This window comes from Acartia tonsa, chromosome 14, assembly GCF_053477335.1.
Source record: "Acartia tonsa isolate MP-2025a chromosome 14, ASM5347733v1, whole genome shotgun sequence".
Lineage (NCBI taxonomy): Eukaryota > Metazoa > Arthropoda > Copepoda > Calanoida > Acartiidae > Acartia > Acartia tonsa.
Genome location: NC_137273.1, coordinates 23,607,426 through 23,627,883, shown reverse-complemented (window position 1 = coordinate 23,627,883; position 20,458 = coordinate 23,607,426). Strand labels below are relative to the sequence as shown.

The window sequence follows — 20,458 nt, the reverse complement described above, 5'->3', positions numbered from 1 at the left end:
TTAGACCAAAATATAAAAATATTAATTTACAGATAAATATGAATTATTTTTATTTTTATTCAATGATAATTAGTGTGATAAAAAAGAATAATGTTTTACCTTAATGTGATCATAAAATTAAAAGTTTAATATGATTTTTTTATGTCTCCTCTCATTTAACTGGCACAAACACAAAAGATGGTTGGCACATTCGCTTTTGCCTGCTAAGAAGCGACACTAGCGCTAGAAATCTTTAGCTGCGGATTTTTCACAAACTAAACTTTGGGTATAATAGGGTTGTCCAAATTATGATTTAATTTTTCTAAAATTTTATTTTTATTTGAAAAAGCTAAATAAAACACTTTACATGAAAATATGAAAACAAATATTATTGACAATATTTTTTGGTGCACCCTATTTTAGGGTTCTTTGGTATAAGGATTTTTCCGAGGGTTTTTTCTCTTGCAGCCAAAAATCAACCAAGAAACTGTTAAAACGTATATTATTAACTCAATTTTCAAATGGCAAACTTTAAAAAGGTTGAAAAAAACTTAGTATGCATCTCAAAATTTAGATTGCTCAACATTTTGAGCGAGTTTATGACATATTTTCATGGAATTTTAGAATGATATTCTGTTACATCAATATTCGTGCTCACTATTGAAATACTCACACTTTATAATGTCCGATGATTTATTGAACTTCACTTGTAGAAATATCTTTGTTTTCTTAACCCTTACAGATCGGGCCCCATTTCCCACCTTAATAGATTAGGAGAGAAGGGGGGGGGGGCTTTAAGAGCCCCCCTATATCTCGGCTCCTGTTACAGATAGAGACGTAATTTTTTTTTCTGGTGGTTCATGAAAACAGCTGTAGAGCGGCCAATTTTTAGGACGAACTTTTATTTTTCATAACAAAAACATCGCAAAACGGCAAATAACGGAAACCGCAATTTTCGGCGGTAAAACGGCGGTTGTCGGCGCCAAATAATATTATTATCTGTTTATGATCAAAATAAAAGACTATCTACAAAAATTGGCTGGTCTAGAGCTGTTTTAAAATTTGGCAACTACTGGCTTAAAAACGGCAAAATTACGGGTAGAAAATAGAAAATCGGTCAAAAATCGGTCAAGGAGTGGCCAAACAGTCATGACCTTACTATTCACGGAAGTTCATTATTGCTCAAGGATTTACCAAAAAAAATATAGGTCACTATAGCTGTAATAGAAGTCACGATATTCATGATATATGTTTATAGTTTAAGCTGGACAATAAATCGGTCATAAAATCGGTCAGGAAGCGGTTACATGGTCAAACGGTCATAACACCACTTTTCTCAGATGTTCATTGATATCCAAGTATTCACCAAAAAAATATTAGGTCCTTACCTTATACAGAAAAGTCATAATGTAGAAATTAATATTTTTTAGAATTTTTCCAATTTTGGTGCCACCTAACCGACTTTGACCGGACACCACGACCGACGCACTAGACCAGATATCCTTATAAAATCAACTCTTGCCGACGTATAATTACTAAACTTAAAAAGTCATGAAGTGACAGCTCTCTATCTTACCTACAAAAAAAATGACATTGAAAAAACTAAGAAATAAATTAGTTAATAGAATATTTGAACAAAAAAATTTACGCTTCGCACCATTTCAAATAGTTTCTGATCTTTATCACATAGTATATTTTTAGTAGCGTAGCTTCTCTATAATTCGAAATGTCCGTCCGTCTGAGACAGAATAGGGGAAATGTGATTTTCTCGGCTCCTGTTTAAGATGGATGCCAGTCGAACCCCTTTTTAGCAGGTTTTAGGCTATTTTTATATTTTTCTAATTTTTCTTCATATCTTTGGTGTTTATTGTCCGATTTTCAAAATTTTTTCAGTTATAGATATCAAATTTAAATTTCCCGTCAATTAAAGAAAACTAACATGACGGACCGACTGCCTTTTTGCAGGTTTTAGTCTATTTTTATACTTTTCTAATTTTTCTTCATATCTTTGGTGTTTATGGTCTGATTTTAAATTTTTTTTCAGTTATAGATATTAAAATTAAATTTCCTGTCGTTTTAAGAAAACAAACATGGCAGTCAGATTGCATTTTAGCAGATTTTAGGCTATTTTTATATGTTTTACATATTTCCCCATATCTTTGGTGTTTTTTGTCCAATTTTCAAACTTTTTTGGGATATCAGTATCAAAATAATTTTCCCATTCTTATGAGCATCTTTTATGTCGTTATAATACAAAATAAAACAAGGTTTTGTGTTTATTTTCTCCGATAAATGTATTCTGGATTTTAAAAAATACACTTTGAATCTACTTGTACACATTCATATCCACGATTTTTTGTGCTTCGCTACTTAAGGATGTGTTCATCCTTGTTTTGTTATTTCTACAAAATATTAAAAACAACAAATACTTAAACCAAAAATTATCTAAGTCTTTTTCTCATTTTGTACATATTAAATAATCAAAATGCCCCCCCCCCCCCCTTGAAGCTAAGTGCCCCCCGGGGGCACTTTGATTTTTTTTCGCGAGGTAGGGGGGGGGGGGGAATTTTACAAAATGTTCAAAATGCCCCCTTCCCACTAGACAAAGTGCTTCGCACGCCACTGCATTATTGTGTCTGATTGGCCATCTCGGATAATAAATGTATTGTAGTGCGTCAACTTAAAGTAAAAAATTTTGAAAGGTTGGGGGTAGGAAGTTGTTTATTCATTTACGCAAATAGAGAAACATAGAAATTACCTCTACTTTTCAAATACTTGACGTTATGTATCATATCATTCTTATTTCTAATCGTATTTTTCTTGATTATTTACATTATTTGAAAACCATTCTTAGCTAACTAACAAATAATAAGTTTTTTCTTTTCTAAAAGGAACTCTTTCACTTTAATTATTCTTATTTTGTATAAATGAACTATATAAATGAATACTATTACTTATAAAATCTAATTAACTTGTTATTGCTGTGCTACAAGGGGACATAATTGTCTTTGCCCTTTTACTTTGGATATTCGATTATTTATTAATAATGTGAAATCTACAGATTATTATGTTAGCGCGTAAAAAAAATTTGCGAAATTGGTTAAACATAGGGAGAGCTAATCTGTAACCAATTTGTATGTCTGCAACACTCTAGATTTTTTCTGTGAAGATTCCCCGTACTAATGAGGTTCTATTATAAAATTCCTTTTTTCTGTCAGTCCGTCGGTGGACACGGAATTATTATCAAAAATATGATTACACAGCTTCTACTTTTTCCGTCGGAGTGTCTATTTATTCATCCAAAACACTATTTCTCCAGAAAAAATGTAATCTTCAATTCTGTATTTTTTTTAAAACTTATTTCCACTGCCTATTATTTTAAACATCAACTTTCTATAACTCATTTTGTTTTAATTTCTGTGCTTTACTACTTTTAGATGTTTTCTTCCTTGTTTTGGGTCAGTGGCGTGCGAACCGAAGGGGGCATTTGGGGCAATCGCCCCCCCCTAGCGACCAAAACGCCCCCCCCTGCCCCCCCCTAGCCACCGCCCCCCCTGCCCCCCCCTAAATGTTGAAAAATGCCCCATTTTGCCCCCCCCTGGTCAACAAAAATGCCCCTTTTTGCCCCCTACCCTACAACAAGCAAAACTATCCCAGTTTCCAAAAAACAGATCAAGAAATACTCAAAAAAAAAATTTTGGCGCTTCGCGCCAACCAGACAGTTACTTTTCATTTAACCTTACCAAATTTTTTAATTAGTGTAGAAATTTTTTTCACTGAACATAACAAACCAGGTAATAGGAAGTATTTTATTTTGTATAATATAAACTTTTTACCAAAGAAATTTTGTACATCCCCAATGATGATACACAAAATTACCTCTTATATAGATTACAATTAGTGGATGAAATGTTTGGAAACTTGATTCAATTAACCAACCAATCAAAATTCCATTAAAGTCCCCAAAGTTGTTGAGCCAACGAATAAGAAAATTTTATATGAAATATTTGGGACTAGTGTAATAAATTGCCCAAAAACCCCTCCCTCCCTGCATATTTGAAGAAAAAAATTTGCGCTTCGCGCCCTTCCAAATGGTTTCTGCTTTTTATCACATTGCATTGTATATTTTGTTTTTATTTCTATAAAAACATGTGTAAACAACAAATATTTAATCAAAAAGTTATTTTATATAAAAAAGAAACAGCGTTGATATTTATCTAAGCCTTTTTCTCAACACTGTATGTCTGTCTAAATGAATAACTATATATGATGTCATATTATTTTCAGGATAAGTTTCAGGATCATTTTTTTTGTGTACATACCCTTACAAAAAGACATGTTTTTTTTATGGCAATTTTCATTAAAAACCCTTACAACTAACTACACTCTATATTCCTAACTTGATAAAATACGCCAATCTTGTTGTCATTAATTGATTTTAGTTCAAAGGGGGAGTAAATATTTTTAGGTGCGCTTTATGCACCGCCCTTATAAATCCTTGGAAACACCACTTAATCAAAAATTAACAGAGTTTTAAAGTGCCATTTAAAGAGGGTAGGATAAGTTGATATAAACTTTTTAGCTTCTCTCTAATTCACTATGGCTGTCAGTACGTAATGCTAAGGGGGAAATGTGATTTTTTCAACTGCAATAAAAGATAGAAGGCTAAAACTTAATGTTAACATTCCCATCATTATGGAGTATAATTAACTATTAAAAATTCATGGAGGTCGGACTACTTTTCAGAACGTTTTTGGCTATTTTTGTATCTTTTAAATTTCGGGTATAGTCCCTTTTGTGACATTGCCTCTTAAGGTGCATTTCGTAGTATTTTCACAGTAGCTTTTCACCTATTTATAGCTCCTGCGGGGCCAATTGCCTAACCCTGCGGGGAAATCACCTGACCTAACATAACCTAGAATAACCTATTAAAAGCAACTATGAAAATACGACGAAATGCCCCTTAAGAGATTTTTATATCTGTAGATGAAAGGACATGTAATTTTTTTTATTTTTTACATTGTTCTTTATATCTTTGGTTTTTATGGTACGATAAATTTTTTTGTGGATTATAATATAAACAAAATAAAATTTCGAGCATCCAGTATGTAATTTACTTTGACTGTCATCACACAACATACAGGAAAAAGGATTTGTGACTTTTTCTACCTAAAATATATATTTATTTCAACAGATGCTCTTTAAATCTTTGTCTGTATTCTTATTAATGATTTTTTGTGCTTTGCTACTTAAAGATGTTTTCATCCTTGTTATCATACAATAAAGAAATATTTAAAATCAGTTTTACATATTAGGTTAATTTTTGGTAAATTATTTCCAAAATGAGTGTTTTTATCTCCCCCCCTTCCCGAAATTTTTTTTTAATGGGGTTATTCATCCTTCCTGCTGAGATTTTATAACATCCCCTTCCACCAATAAAAATTATTTTGTAGTAGGGGGGGGGGGGGGGGAGGTTAATTTATCTTCTGTACTTTTTTGATGCTTTCCAGCTCCCTTCCCTTCGGTCATTGCAGGGTGGGGAGAAGAGATGGGGGGGGGGGGGGAAGAGATAGGGGATATAAATGGGAAATAGGGATGGGGGAAGGGATGGGGAAGAAGGGATAAGAACTAGAAGACCCATAATCAAATAATCCCACCCCTTAAAACACCCTTATTTAAAATTAGTATATATAATCAAAATGCCCCCCCCTAAAGCAAAGTGCCCCCCCGGGGCACTTTGATTTAGGGGGGGCAAAATTTTACAAAATCTTCAAAATGCCCCCCCCTAGACAAAGTGCTTCGCACGCCACTGTTTTGGGTAGAAATATTATTTATATTAAGACCACATGCAAGGATCTTTAAGGAGACGTTTTATTATTTATTCTCTTTACCTTCTTGAAATTTCTCAGTTTATATTTTTAATTCTAACCAACGTGATTAGTTAAAATAAAACATGTTATTTTCTCTGTAAGTATTTTATAAAGCAAATCTTTCCCGATTTTGTATAATTTTTGATGGAACACGACTCCAGTGACGTCATATTTTTCTTTCCCGAAAAAGGGAAGGGGTAAGAAAAAAAGAGATGGGATAAAAGGGGGTTTTCCCATCTCTTTTGAAGAGATTTTCTTCCCTCCTTCCCTTTTTCGGGAAAGAAAAATATGACGTCACTGGAGTCGTGTTCCATAATAATTTTGGCCTGTCTGCATGTTCGTAAGATGATATTCCCTAATTTGGAGATTTAGAATATTGGGATCAAGCAGCCAAACGCAACAAGTATAAATATAGTGTGACAATATTTTGTCAAGTAAAGCATAGTATGCCAATATTCTATCAAGTTTGCAGAGTATGCCAATATTTTATGAAACAAAGCAGTATGACAAAAAAAGATGAATTTACCATTTTTTCTGATTTATTTTCATCTAAATCAAAATACAAATTTACTACTTAATTTACGCAAAATATATAACTAACAGCTGCGTCCCTAGAATCTAGTGGCTCTCTATTCCAAGTGGTAGAACAGGTACGAAAAATAGCCTAAACCATTAAGATTTCAAAATACAGGATCGCTTAAATAGCTGGACTGTTATGGTTCTCCTTTCAATGAAGCTTCTCATTGCATTGGTCCTAAAAAACACCCTGATTTTGTAAAATAAATTCTTTTTAAAATTTAAATGTCAAGTAGTGTTCAGCTCTCTCCTCCCCTGAAAAGTAGCCGATAGTATATACTATATAGGTATTTATTAGTTATTTATCATATTTTCGTAATATTGTGAATGCTAGAAAGGATATTAAAATTATTTCAACAATTTTGGTCATGTGATCAAAATTTGAATTTTCCTTCTACTATTGCCCCCTCTGGGGGCGAAGTAGGTGGAAATTTAAATTTTTGTCACTTGACCTTAATATTGGTGAAATAATTTTGAATGACCTTTCTTGTATAAGCAATATTAATAAAATATGATACTTGGTTTTGTCTCATTCTCTATCTTTTTCTTAAATTCAAAAAAGTCTATCAAAAAATTTACATCATCTAAGGGTGAACAATAAATATCTCTGTCTATTTTTCTCTATATTTCTTCCCCCTCCCCCCTCCCTCACTTTTCTGTCTATTTCCTTCTCTCTCTCCTCCTCTTTTGTACGTTCATTTATACAATAGAGATAACCTAGAGACAGCACAAGGGAATTTTGTTTACATTATGTATCAGCTATAAATTGTTGAATATCTTAGGTTAAAGCTTTCCTTGGGTGAAATATTTGAAGAAAATATTTCTTCCATCATATAATGTGAAGCGTATGACACAACATATATTCTAAGTTAGTTATAAATAATTTAATTTCTTATAATAAAGTTATCTTTCTAAATATTATATCATTGCAAAATTTAGTTGCAAATAATGTTGCCTAAAGGGCTGTATTTTATATACAACAAAAAGTGAACAAAGGTTTCTTTTTAAGAAAAAAATGGGGTCAGATTGACCATCTATGTCTAATGTTTATACCCACATCAAATATTAAATTATAACAATGTACAGTAGAGTGGATCAATTTTGGACATTGAATTTGTAATCAACATCTACAGTTTAAACGTCATATAAGAAACCTAAATATAAAAAATTGATTGTCCTTGAGGGGAAATGGGGGGAAGGTGTTTCCATGCATTAAAAATTTTAGAAGTTTTTTCTGGAGGTGCAACTTTTTTTCTTTCAAAGTATTGCTTTATGCATCTTTTTGAATTTGTCTTGTTGATTAATATAAGAATATCAAATTGGTTTTAAAAAATATTCATCCAAGCATGAAAAATCTTAAATTAAATGTAAAATCTCTTGGTTTTTAAATTTATTTATGGATTTTTCTTGCTAGGATCAATAGTTTTAAAAACAGATTTTTTATTCTTATTCTACTATTCAAGACAAAATTGGGAAGGTGCATAAAGCTATACTTTGAAAGAAAAATAATTGCCTCCCCCAAAAAAAATTCTCCCCACAAGTGTCTTTCTAAAAGTTTACATGCATCAGCGAGCCTCCCCATTATTCAAAATATTTTCTTTTCATTTTTTGGTCTCTTATATGATGTTCAGACAGAAAGTGTATGTAGCACATTAAAAATTAGAAAATCATTGAAAATCAAGCCACTCTAATGTACAGCATTTATTTCTTCAATTCCACAGTACAAAATTATTCCTGTATTTAAATTTAACATATCATATGGGAAAAAATATTCTTGTATTTAAAATTAATAATCATGTTGGAATTTTTTTTACAATTTTAAAATTTTTTAATAATGTACAGCAAATTATTTCCTTTTTATCTCATGTTTTGAAATTTATAAGATAGTTAGAATAAATTACAGAAATAATGAAAGACTTAAAGAAGAGAGCGTCAGGGGGGGGGGTCGAGGGGGGTCTCCCCCCTCAGAAAAAGCTTGGGCTTAAATCTTCAACAAATAAAGAAAACAAAATTATTTTAAAAATTTCTTTTTTATGTTAAATATTATTATTTTTGTGACACTTGATTTTGAATGACAAAAAATGTTGAAATAAATATTACCCACTGTATGAAATGTTAAATTAGAAATCAATAATGATGTTGGAAAATTTATTCTCATTTTATACTCTGAAAAAAGGAATTGACAAAAAATAATAATTTTTATTCCAAACTTTTAAAACAGCATGCCTATTTCTTATTGGTTGACACTTGAATTAAAATAAAATAATGAATATTATTTCAAGACCAGAAATAAATTTGAAATAAATAATTTTCTTTCCCCTATATTTTTTATTCCAAAATGCCAAGAATTAATTTTGAAATAAAATAATTTTCTTTCCAATATTTTTATTCCTTTTTCTTATTGGACGTCATTTTGTGTCCAATGAGAGACTAGTGTTTAAATATTTTAAAGCTTATTACAGCATTAATTTTGACAAGTAAAGCAGAGTATGCCAATATTATCCAAAGTAAAACAGAGCGTGCAATATTTCCCCTAGTAAAGCAGATTATTCCAATATTCCCCCAAGTCAAGCAGAGTGTGCCAAAACAGAGTATTGGCACACTCTGCTCGACTTGATCCGAATATTGAACTTAGCAGAATGATTCCTGTAACATTTTGGAAAGCGTCGCAACTCTAAAATATCGAAAGACCAAACTTATTTTTATTAAAGATGTGTTTTGTATTTATCAGCAAATTTTTACCCCAAAAAATCAGTTGTTTATATCACCTAAAAAATTTAATTTCATGTGAAGCATTACTCACAGACTGATGAATTTTGAATCTTAGAGTAGCTAAGCTACTAGATACTTTGACAGAAAACAGATATGTAAGAATTTTAGAGTAGCTACGCTTCTACAGTAGGTTTAAAAATCTGATAAAAATTAAAGTACGACAATTCATAAATGTTTCTCAGAGAGGGAGGAGAGATTAGGATGTAATTTATATTGGTACTCAATGTTTGGGCATATTCTCTTAAGCATTGGCTTAGAAACTTTGGGTAATTTTATTAAATCATGAAACTAGCAGCGTTCTATCTTTTGACGTAATAATTTTTTAGGGAATGTCATTAAGGAACTACATCAATTTAACGTACATTGTCATATCTCTTAAGATCCCTGATGTTTCTGCAATATAAAAAATATGGATCAAGTCGAGAATACGAATTAAGTTATTTTTCTGAATTTATCCAAATGTCTGCTATATAGCTGACGGCATAACTTAAGTTAGACATGTTTTAAAGTTGGGAAAAATTTATCATAGCGGTATTTAGTTTGACCGCTCGCAGCCTTTACAGAAAAAAGACGTATTACCGACTTAATCCGAAAAATATTGCTGTTTATGGATTCTGCAAAAATACTTGTTTTGTCTTATGCATAAACAAATTATTCTGTAGTTATTATCTTAGTATAAGTATGTTGCATTATAATATCTTGTAATTTTAATGCCTTCTCTTCCTGGATGAAAGAGTCGCAGCCGATAGTAAGATTTAACTGTATGAAATTTTCGTAGAGCGCGATTAATAGAACACCGAAAATGTTTTACCCTTTAAGTTTACGACTATTTACATACATACACAGTGGGACATAAATGAATATTTTTTACTATTTTTTAAACATATGTTTGCGCTGTGCCTATTTTTTAAGTGTCCATGTCTTTATTTCTAGTGTCCTTACATCTGTCTGTCTATCCTTCTGTCTGTTGTTCCTGATATTCTTGCTAGATTTGTATAAAATTATACAGGGTGTTTTTTTTATTGAGTTAAAAGTATTGCTTAATTTAACCCACTTGCCATTGACAGAAATTAATAATCTATATCTTAATTTGTTCATTGATGTGGGACATTTTGTATGAGAAAAAAATATTTGGCGATTTTCAACAAATTCTGCCTTAAAAACCGGTTTTTCCAAAGTACCTATTTTTGGATCATGACTAATTTAAAGAGTGTGCAAAAATGGGTACATTTTTAAAAATCAAATTGCGCGGCTTGTGTTAATAGTAGAAAAATGTTATGATAACCGTTAGAATCGTCATAAACTCTAGTTTTTAGGTTTTTAAGAACTATTCCTGTGCTACGTATAGTTTAGGATTGCTATGTGGTAAAATGTTCCAACTTACTTCAAATTTTTAACATTTCTCACATTTTCCAATGTAGCTTCTATACTAAAAATAGCATGAATATGATACATATATTTCCAAAAACTAGAGTTAATGACAATTCTAACGGTATGCATAACATTTTTCTACTATTAACACAAGCCGCGCAATTTGATTTTTAAAAATGTACCCATTTTTGCACACTCTTTAAATTAGTCATGATCCAAAAATAGGTACTTTGGAAAAACCGGTTTTTAAGGCAGAATTTGTTGAAAATCGCCAAATATTTTTTTCTCATACAAAATGTCCCACATCAATGAACAAATTAAGATATAGATTATTAATTTCTGTCAATGGCAAGTGGGTTAAATTAAGCAATACTTTTAACTCAATAAAAAAAACACCCTGTATAAGTGTGAAATTGCTAACTAAACGACGTACAATACATTGTTCTTGAGAATGGTGTGCAATCTACTCTCCTTCTCTCTCTTTTCCTTTTCTTTTCTTCCCTTTTATTTAAGACGTAGAAAGTAGCTCAAAAAAATCCGACGTAATAGAAATGAGGGATGGGGAGAGGAGGAGTGGAAAATAAAACCCCTATTACGTCACATGCTGATTTTTTGAGCGACTTTCTTCGTCTTTTTTTTTTTTCTTTCTTTCTTTTCCTTTTTTCTTTTCTTTCTCTCCTTTCCTCTGTATTTATGTTTGACCCAATGTTCCTATCATATCAATAAATCTTCGTTACTATTTGACGTAATCGTCCTTGTTTTTATATTCTTTTACCCTATTGTGCAAAAAGCGTGTAAATCCGAGAAAAGAAAATAATCTAATGCCGAAAATAGATATTCACACAAAATTACTACGAAAAAAAACTTTCAGAAAATTTAAATTGGTTTAGCTCAAATAATTTTGTCTATCCTTATACTAAAGTAACAGGATGTTTGTCTGTGTGTCTGTCTGTGTGTACCGAAGGATCTCGCTAACCGCTGAACCGATCGGGTTCTCCTTAACAGGGTAGATTCTCATATGTCCTGGGAAGGTTTTTAACTATTTTGGGGGAGGGTACTACCACCCTCCCAAAAGAAATGACAAAAAATTGAAAATTTTCTTAAAATCTGGGAGACTTCAACGTCAAATAAGGTGGTATCGTACATAAAAAATTAACTTTAACAAACAAAAACATTTAAAGTGCCACTAGAGGCCTCTAGGGGCGTAGCCGCTAGTAAAAAATAAAGTAGTCATAGCTGACATATAATCTAAATGCCATCATTCGAATGACATAACCAAAATCTACTAAATGCACGGATAATATTATGGACAATAAATTGATGTTCATCCCAACTGATGATAAACAAAATTGCCTCTTTTGTACTGCCTGTGCTTGTTTGAACCAACTAATTTAGATTAAATTAAAGTACCCATAGTTTTAGGGAACGGCTTTATAAAACTATCAAGTGCAATCTATAGTCCCACATTCCCTACTAAATGTCATTAGATGTTCATGAATGTCAAATTATTAATGAAACTCTATTCTATCGACATTTTGACTAAGTCGTATCTTTATATAATTACCCCACAAAATATCCTCACTTATATGATTTAATAACAGCTGCGTCTCTTGCATCTAGGAGCTCTGTATTTCCTGGAGATATGCTTCCCTAAAATGAAAAGCAAATCGATTTTTTGGTTGTAGATATCTTTGATTTTCTGTTAATATCTGTTAAACACAGAACCGATTAAATTTTAGAGAAGCTTTTCATAGCTCACATGTTGGTTTAAGGCTATTTTATTTTCACATTTAAATCTTGGTATGGTTTAGTCTATTTTTCTGCCCCTTATTCCTTCCAATACTCTAGATGCTAAGGGTTTAAGTTACTTTATATAATTGGAATTAAATTGATGCTTTAGTCTAAACTTTCATTTTTTGCATTATTGAATCAACATCTTTTAAATGTAGGTTATCCAGCGTACAAGCTGAAGCACCCAGAGAAAAGGTAGGAGGCATAGGAGAGGCTAGGGAATGTGATGGGTTCGAATCTTGGCTAACACTACGTTGAAACTAGAGACTTAAAAGTTTATCTATACTGCTGCTTTGTCATAGGCACGACAAGGCATATGGAATGTCTTGGCCCGTAACAGGTGCAACACATTGCTTTGCATAGACAAAGGTTGTGCAATCAATGAAGTTATTACCTGCAATAGTGTGGGTGTCTGGCTATACATAGCGCAGCTATAACAAAAACAGATAAAAATAACAGCAAACAAATTATAAATATTTAATTCATATTATCTGTTGTCTGTAGCTTAAGATATTAATAACTACTGAGTCGTTTAAGTAATTTAGTTTGTGGAAGTTTTAAATAGGATCTGGGTTAGCTTTAGACTGTTTGATTTTTGTCATATTTTGGTTTTGGAATATTTTGCTAATACTTCTTTCCCCTCTCGAATACGAACCACTAGATGCCAGAGGCGCAACCGCTAGTATATTATTTAAGATTTACAAAAATTTCTAATATCCAAATATTATTTCTCATTTTCCTATTCCCTTATCCAATGTAGGCCTCCGAGATGAAGCCCAACGGATCAGTGTTATGCGAAAAGGATAAGGTAAAAGGTGATCTAGGCCTTAATGTAATCTTAAAGGCCTTTTTATATTTTTATAGTCTATTAAGCAGCATGCCTTTTACTTATCTGTCCGTCTGTCTGTTTTTTCCTGTCTATATATATCCATTTGTCTAAATGTCTGCCTGTCCGTTTTTCTGTCCATCCGTCCGTCTGTCTGTTTAAATGTCTGTCTGTTAGCCCTTCATTCTTTATGTGAGTATAATGACTGTCCATTTTTTCCGTTTGTCCGTATGTTTGTAATTTCGTCTTTTTGTCCGAGTTCTCGTCTGTTTGTCCGCCTGCATGTCTGTGAGTTCTTCCGCCTGTCCGTCTTCAAGTGTTTTTGTTAAGATTGGTAAAGATGTTAACCAGAACAGCACAGAACTGGATCAAAGAAAACCAAGATTTTCACACCTCTCTATAGGTAATTATATTTCTTTTCAAACATGGAAGACATCGTCCATAAGGGAGAAGCTCCCAAAGAAACAAAAGAAGTTAGGACAACAATACAATAAAATATGTAAAATACTTTACGATTTGTAGCTACATTTAAAAGTGTTAGTTCAATGAAAAATTATTGGATTAATACAGCTCCGTTGGCCCTGTTTGGCTGAAAACTCGGGCCAACAAAAAAGGGGTTTAATTTAATTTTGAAAATTAGTCTATGTATCAGTTTAACAAGGATGACAACATCAATAAAAGCGAAGCTCTGAAACTGTAGGACAAACAAACAGGTATAAGTCTCAACAAAATTGTAATTAAATTTGTTGCAAACAGCATACTGTTTAAGGACATACTTAAATTTTAACGACTTAACTATAAAGATGCTTCGCTTATAATATTGTACCTTTTTGTAATGGGAATTAGTATTCCAAAAATCAGATAAATAGGATAATTATGTAACATGAAAAATTGTTGTTTGAAAGGTTGAAAAGCAACATGTTTTAATGGACGTAAAGACTATCTGGTAAAGATTATAGAAATGCTAGGCAATCTAAATTGTTACAGGAATCATCAATAATTCCAAGATGTCTCAGTTAACGAAACGGACGAACGGACCGACCATAATTGTAGAAAAGCTTTGCTTCTAAAAAACATGGGCATGCAGAAGTGTGTCGTCAATATAGCAATATACCAATTTTAACAATAAAATGTAGGAGGTCTGCCTTTCCTTTTCTACACCCCCTCAAAGTTCACGCAATAAACCCCGTGCATGCCCCTTATTTTAAATCATAATTTAATTTAAAGTTTTCTTTATTAACTTTTAGGCAGTCATAAAGAGTTCAGCAACTTTTTATCTGACAGAGAAGGAGAAAAACTTCGTGGAGGAGGGAAAAATCTGTGGGGAGAGGGAAGGAGAGAAGAGAGGTACCTCTCAGAGGAGGAGAAAGGAGAATTTGGTGGAGGTGCTACTATCTCTAAGGCAAGTGGGGGCAGGCATTAAACTCTAAATTTTATGTTTCAATTAAAACAGCAAAAAAGTCATTTTTAAAAGAGTCTGTAAGAGATGGGTTCGAATATTGACCCAAACACCAAGCTTAAAACAACTAAAGATGTTAAAAATTCTTTTAGAACGTTCCCCAATTTAATATTCAGTATATTTAAGATTTATTTTGCTATTTATTAGTTTTAGACTAAGCATTTTGTATAAACATCCTTTTTATTTAACTGTAAAATATGAAAATCAAGTTATGAGAGCATTATTAGCCCCATAGTTTATATGTTTCCCAAGTTTTTAAGTATTGTAAAATAGAAAAAAACAGGGTTTAAAAGACTGTAAACCTAACGTGTTTATTATACATCAACGTTTTCAAGGAACCTATTTAAGCTAATTTTCACTTTACGACAATTTTTCTAGAATTTAAATAAAGGATTTAAAATTTAAATTTCAGTCATAGCATAGAAAAGACAATTTAAACCTTATTTTACATTTTTTTTGCAGAAGTAGTCAATAAATCACTGAACTTAAATTTCATTAAATATACCATTAAATCAATTAATTTCCTTTTAAAATTATTCACAATAAAGGATAGAAGATACATTTAACTGTAAATTATACCATTCATTGAAGTTGAATCCTCATCCTATATGACTGGAGTCCCCTATTTTTGCGGGGCTAACCTGTACCTAATATAACCTAACATAACTTGACCTAAATGAGAGAAACTAAAAAACTCCTCACCTTCCTTATTTTTATTTTATTACAAAATTAAGAAGTCTTCGCTCGACGAGGCACTTTGTGGTAAACCGCCTAAAAATATCTGTATTAAATCAGGGAGGAAGAGTATAATTAGAAATAAATAAATCTTTACCAAAACCTCCAATATTTACAAGCTAGAAAAAGCAAAATATCTTTAAGATAAAAGTTTATGGGGAATATTAATTTCTCATCTACTACCATTTCCCTGTCTTCTTGCTATGAACTTGCACAGGCACAGTCAGTAACACTCACAAAAAGAAAAAAACTTAAAATTTCATAATGATGCTACAACAAAAGTAGTTTATTTTAAATAGTATAGTTCATAAAAATTATTTTAAATAATATAGTTCATAAAAATTATGAAATTCTGTAGAAAATAAATCTGTGGAATTTCCTGAGTGAAAAATGCGTATTCCTAAATTAAATTAAAGTGACAATTGCATTTTTTGTTGTTGTGAAAAATCAAACAGTGTATCTCATATTATACGTTACATTAAACATTTTAAAAATTTTAAACAAGGACGATTAAGTTCATAAAAAGCGATACAATAAGTGATAAGTTAAGTGTGATGTATTATAGTGTCAGATTAAACAAGACAGCCGCGTGCAACCGGTTAGCCTCAAGGAAAATAATCCTTTTATCATTTAAAAATTCGTCTAGAAGTCAAATAAATTTAAGGATGCCGAGTCCCATCAAAAACCTTCCTTGTTTGTCAAAACACCAATGATGTTATTTAAATTTACACCTCTCAGAAAAGCAACTCTTTATTTTTACGAGTATTGTCTAGAAATTATTATGGTAATAACATTCCCCTTTTACCTTATTTCACGCGTCGTACATAATGCAGTTACAAATTTTTTTACACCACTTTAGTAAAGAAAGACGGACTAACATAAGCCTATAAAGTAGTAAGTTTTTTTTTTGTCTGTTGCGAAGGATCTAGCTCAATATATCAATCTCGTAACACTTATGACTATTATTACTTTTCAAGTAGATTTAAATAATTGGCAGTAAAGTTAGGAGTATGTTGCATTGTCCAATCCCACTACCTTCATCCGTTACCCCCTAGCTAAGCAATGAAATAACGAGTTTATAAGATATTGGGGGGAGAATCATTTAGGTGGTTTCCTTCAAATCGCCTAGTCGAGCAAAGAAATCCCCGCATGGTTAAGGCCCCCCAAAGGTTTAGCAAAGGAAAAAATTAATCCTCCTTTTTCAATTTATGGAGCATGGAAAGAAAACAAGGTAGCGGGTTTCGTCGTATTTTTATAGTAACTTTTCCCTATTTCTAGCCCCTGTGGGAGGCTATAACCCTGCTGGGCCTATTTCCTAACTCTGCAGGGCAATTATTAAGATTTACCTAACCTTAAATAACCTATTAAAAGCTATTGTGAAAATACGATGAAACATGCTACTTTGTTTTCTTTCCATGGTCCTAATCTATTTCTTATAATAAGATTAACGTGGTTGGGGTTAGTGCTCAAAAGGAACAAAAGAAAAGCACCATCATTTAAAGTAAATAGATTAGTTACGCTTCTAATAAAATTTAAAATCAGAATGTCAAAATCAAAATGGGAATTTACCCGAAGAGAGTTTAATCAGTCATGGGTGCAGGTTGACTCTGACTTGGATTCCAGGCTCACATCCCCAGGTTCCAGGTTACCTTACAGGTAAGCACAATTTTATTGATTGTAGGGGAAATTCGATTTTCTTGGGTGCTATTTGAGAAGTTTTCATCCTATTTATATTCTTCTATGCATTAACCTATTACCAATAACCTAATTCTAAAATATTAATTATATATTAATATTAAATATTTGATTCAAGTAAAGCATTGCGAATTTACTCTATAAGTGTCACAACTTAACACAAAAGTACTGAAGATTACAATGTTTCGTGATTTATTTGATTTATTTCACTATCTTCTTTATTACCAAGATATTGTTAACTGCGCTTCTTATGGACATAATTGTCAGTGTTTGATATTTATACAATAAAACTTAAGTTTTGTAGGTTAAATACTGGTAAATCAGAGTTTCAAGAACGGCCAAACAGTTTGCAGAAAGAAATCATGACTGAGGAAAGTTTGTTGTCAAGAAATTGTTTTTAAAGACTTGCAAGTATTTTCCAAAGTGTTTGAGATATCCTTTTATACAAATTTTTATCAGAGAAGAAAAACCATTTGAAACAAAATATTATCTTTTAACACAATCTTACATAAAAAATATATTTGAAATATTGATTACGAGGGAAATTTTGTCCCTAATATCAAATTTTCTATTTGTAAAACCTTTTTATTTATAATCTAATTGTCGGACCATTTAAACGTTCTCAAGCAACAAACTTTACTATTAGGATTTATATTACGTGATGAAGGTAAGTCTGAATTCAGTTAAAATTAAAAAATATTACTTAAAATAAAAAAAAAATTATCAAAGTTTAAGTTTGGCTATTTTTATTATATCTTGATTGGTTGATTCAAACTTTGCAACCAATAATTTTAATCTCTAGAAGGGCTAATTTTGTTCATTGTCATTGAGGATTAATTTATCGTCCATTAACTTATAAACCAACTAATCAAGATTTGGTCAAACTACCTAATGTTTAAAAGTCAACAAATATGGAAGAACTTGTATATACATATATAACAATGTTTTACTTGCTTGTAGAAATCTCGGCTTGGCTCTGCTGTAATTATAAATAATCTGCACACTGAACAAACACCAACACAGATGGATGTTCAAGCCATGGTCAGTTTTACTTTAATATCAGCGGGCGATTTCCCTCAAACTGCCTATCGAACATTGAACTCTCTAGGAACGTCAAGCGTTTTATTTTGATGGGGTAAAATGAGACTTTTCTAATGTTTGAGGGGGTGTAAGCTTTTGTGCTTTTAAAATTTTTAAGAGAGTAAAATAAAAGGTTTAAAAGTTTGAACACCCCTCCCCCATTGGACGTCTGTGGAACCAGCCTCTCTCTTATTTTTAAAAGAAATGAAAATATAGGGGGGAATGGGGTTCTACCTAGTAACCTAAAATGATATTTAGAATTAAACAGACAAACGCAAAACTATATCCTTCCCCCACGTCAAGTCCCCTTTAGTAAAAAATATATCGCTAAAAATAATGATTTGTTTCTATTCTTTTTTAGTCAACAGTATTAAAGGATATTGGATTTGATGTTGTGATTCACAGGGTAAGATAATTATATCAGGGAGGGAGGGCACATTGGAATGTAAATTACACTGGTAAACAAAGTTTATAATCACATAATTCATTAGCGCATAAACTTAGTGTACTTTTTGTTATATTGTTAAATTCTAAACTGGTAGTGACTTTTCTACCAATAATTTAATATACAAAAGGGGTAATTTTGTTTACAATCTTTGGGTGGGTAAGAGTCACTGAAAATCAAGTACATTGTAATTTTTTTAAAATGGAAAAAAGGAAGCTAATTTAAATGGACAAACAAGCAAAATTCGAATTCAATAGGATTAATATAAAGGAATTGTCATAGTTCATTTTTACGGACCTAATTACATAACCTAGCTGGACGTAAACTTTTAAAAATCTTGTTCAGGATTTGACAAGTCAATCTATGAACAGTGTAAAGAGAAAGATGACAACTGAAACTATGCATAAGGTAATAAAATAAAAATAAGAAATCTAGACACTCAATAAGTTTATTAAACCAATAAGAATATATTTTAGGAACAATTAACCCACTTTTGTGGTCAGAAAAAGTTCATATCGTTTAACATTTGTTCTTATAAGAAGTATGTATATGTGAAAAGTTTAATTGTTTATTTTGTCTGATTGACCATCTAAGGGAATAAATCTATGCTCCTCAAGAAAAATTAATTTCAATGTTTTCAGACCAATAAACCTCTCAGTACATTATGGTTTATGGATTCGCTATCATCTATTGGCTCTCTCATTTTAGGGGAGAGGGGTAGAAAAAGCTCATACTATCATAAGATTTAAATAAAGAAAATAAATAGCCTAAAAGTCTGAAACCATCCTATAATCCATGTAAAGCTTCCATAAACTTGAAAACTCAATCGGTTCAGTGGTTAGCGATGTCTTAACAGAAAAACAAAAGACCTTACGTATTACTATAAATATTACGATTTTAGAAGCAATAAGCTAAATTATTATAAAGTTTAATAATATTTTTTTCAGGATTCAAATTGTTTTCTACTTCTTGTAATAAGGTAATTTAGTCATAATTAATCATAATATTTACAGTATATTTTATTTTTTAGCTACCGAGTCCCTTGTCTCTACAGGCAAAAATACACATAGCAAGATAGACTTATTATACTGAAAATTAGTATAAAAGTAACATATAGTGATGTTGTATAATATTTAATTACAATTATACATATAGTGGCTTTTAAGTTACTCCACATAAATTATTATTATAGTTTATTAGGAAGGAAGGGGACAATTAACCATTTATTAAACAAGACCCCAAAGTTTTATAATAAAGTTTTTTATTCTTTTTCTTTACAACTTTGGGGACTTTTATTGAATTTTGATTGGTTGTTACAATAAGTTTAGCGTCCAAATGTTTCAACCAGTAATTGTAATCTATAGAAGGAGTAATTTTGTGTGTGAACATAGTACATCAATTTATCGCCCATTGTCTTATTCATTTAGATACCTGAAGGTAATAAAAATTTGATAAAATTTCACACAAGGTACCTTGATAAGCACTGATGCATCTTCTTATTATTAATTTATTTAAAAACAAGGATGACAGCTTCCATAAGTAGCGAAGCTCAGAAATTATGAATATTTTTACAATATACCAGTGTCATCCTATAAATTTGATGAAATAGGGAAATGACGAAAACTTAAAAATCACGCAACCTTTAAATCACAAAAAATTAAAAATCTAGGAATCGATCTAGCACCACAATTTATAAACAAATCTTAATGAAACTTGATGGAAATATGTAGAATATAAGCATATTCAATCCCTGATAATTTAAGCCGCAATTCCTGATTAGGAATTGAGAAAACAATAGAAAACCTAAAAATCTAGGAATCGATCTAGCACCCCTATTAATCTAAAAATCGTAATAAAAC

General features: G+C 31.4%; 1 protein-coding gene across 1 annotated transcript in view; it reads left to right on the top strand.

The window, feature by feature from the left end:
- Positions 1 to 5,879: 5,879 nt before the first annotated feature.
- LOC145305686 (uncharacterized) overlaps positions 5,880 to 20,458 on the top strand; it is a 72,347-nt gene continuing 57,768 nt past the window's right edge. The window contains exons 1-12 of the mRNA XM_080147398.1: positions 5,880 to 5,946; positions 12,518 to 12,554; positions 13,120 to 13,167; positions 13,516 to 13,588; positions 14,433 to 14,587; positions 16,980 to 17,035; positions 17,379 to 17,447; positions 17,723 to 17,741; positions 18,035 to 18,115; positions 18,516 to 18,560; positions 18,945 to 19,007; positions 19,547 to 19,578. Of these exons, the coding sequence (XP_080003524.1) occupies positions 5,933 to 5,946; positions 12,518 to 12,554; positions 13,120 to 13,167; positions 13,516 to 13,588; positions 14,433 to 14,587; positions 16,980 to 17,035; positions 17,379 to 17,447; positions 17,723 to 17,741; positions 18,035 to 18,115; positions 18,516 to 18,560; positions 18,945 to 19,007; positions 19,547 to 19,578 (692 nt within the window). The 5' untranslated portion in view covers positions 5,880 to 5,932. The remainder of the gene's footprint in view (positions 5,947 to 12,517; positions 12,555 to 13,119; positions 13,168 to 13,515; positions 13,589 to 14,432; positions 14,588 to 16,979; positions 17,036 to 17,378; positions 17,448 to 17,722; positions 17,742 to 18,034; positions 18,116 to 18,515; positions 18,561 to 18,944; positions 19,008 to 19,546; positions 19,579 to 20,458) is intronic.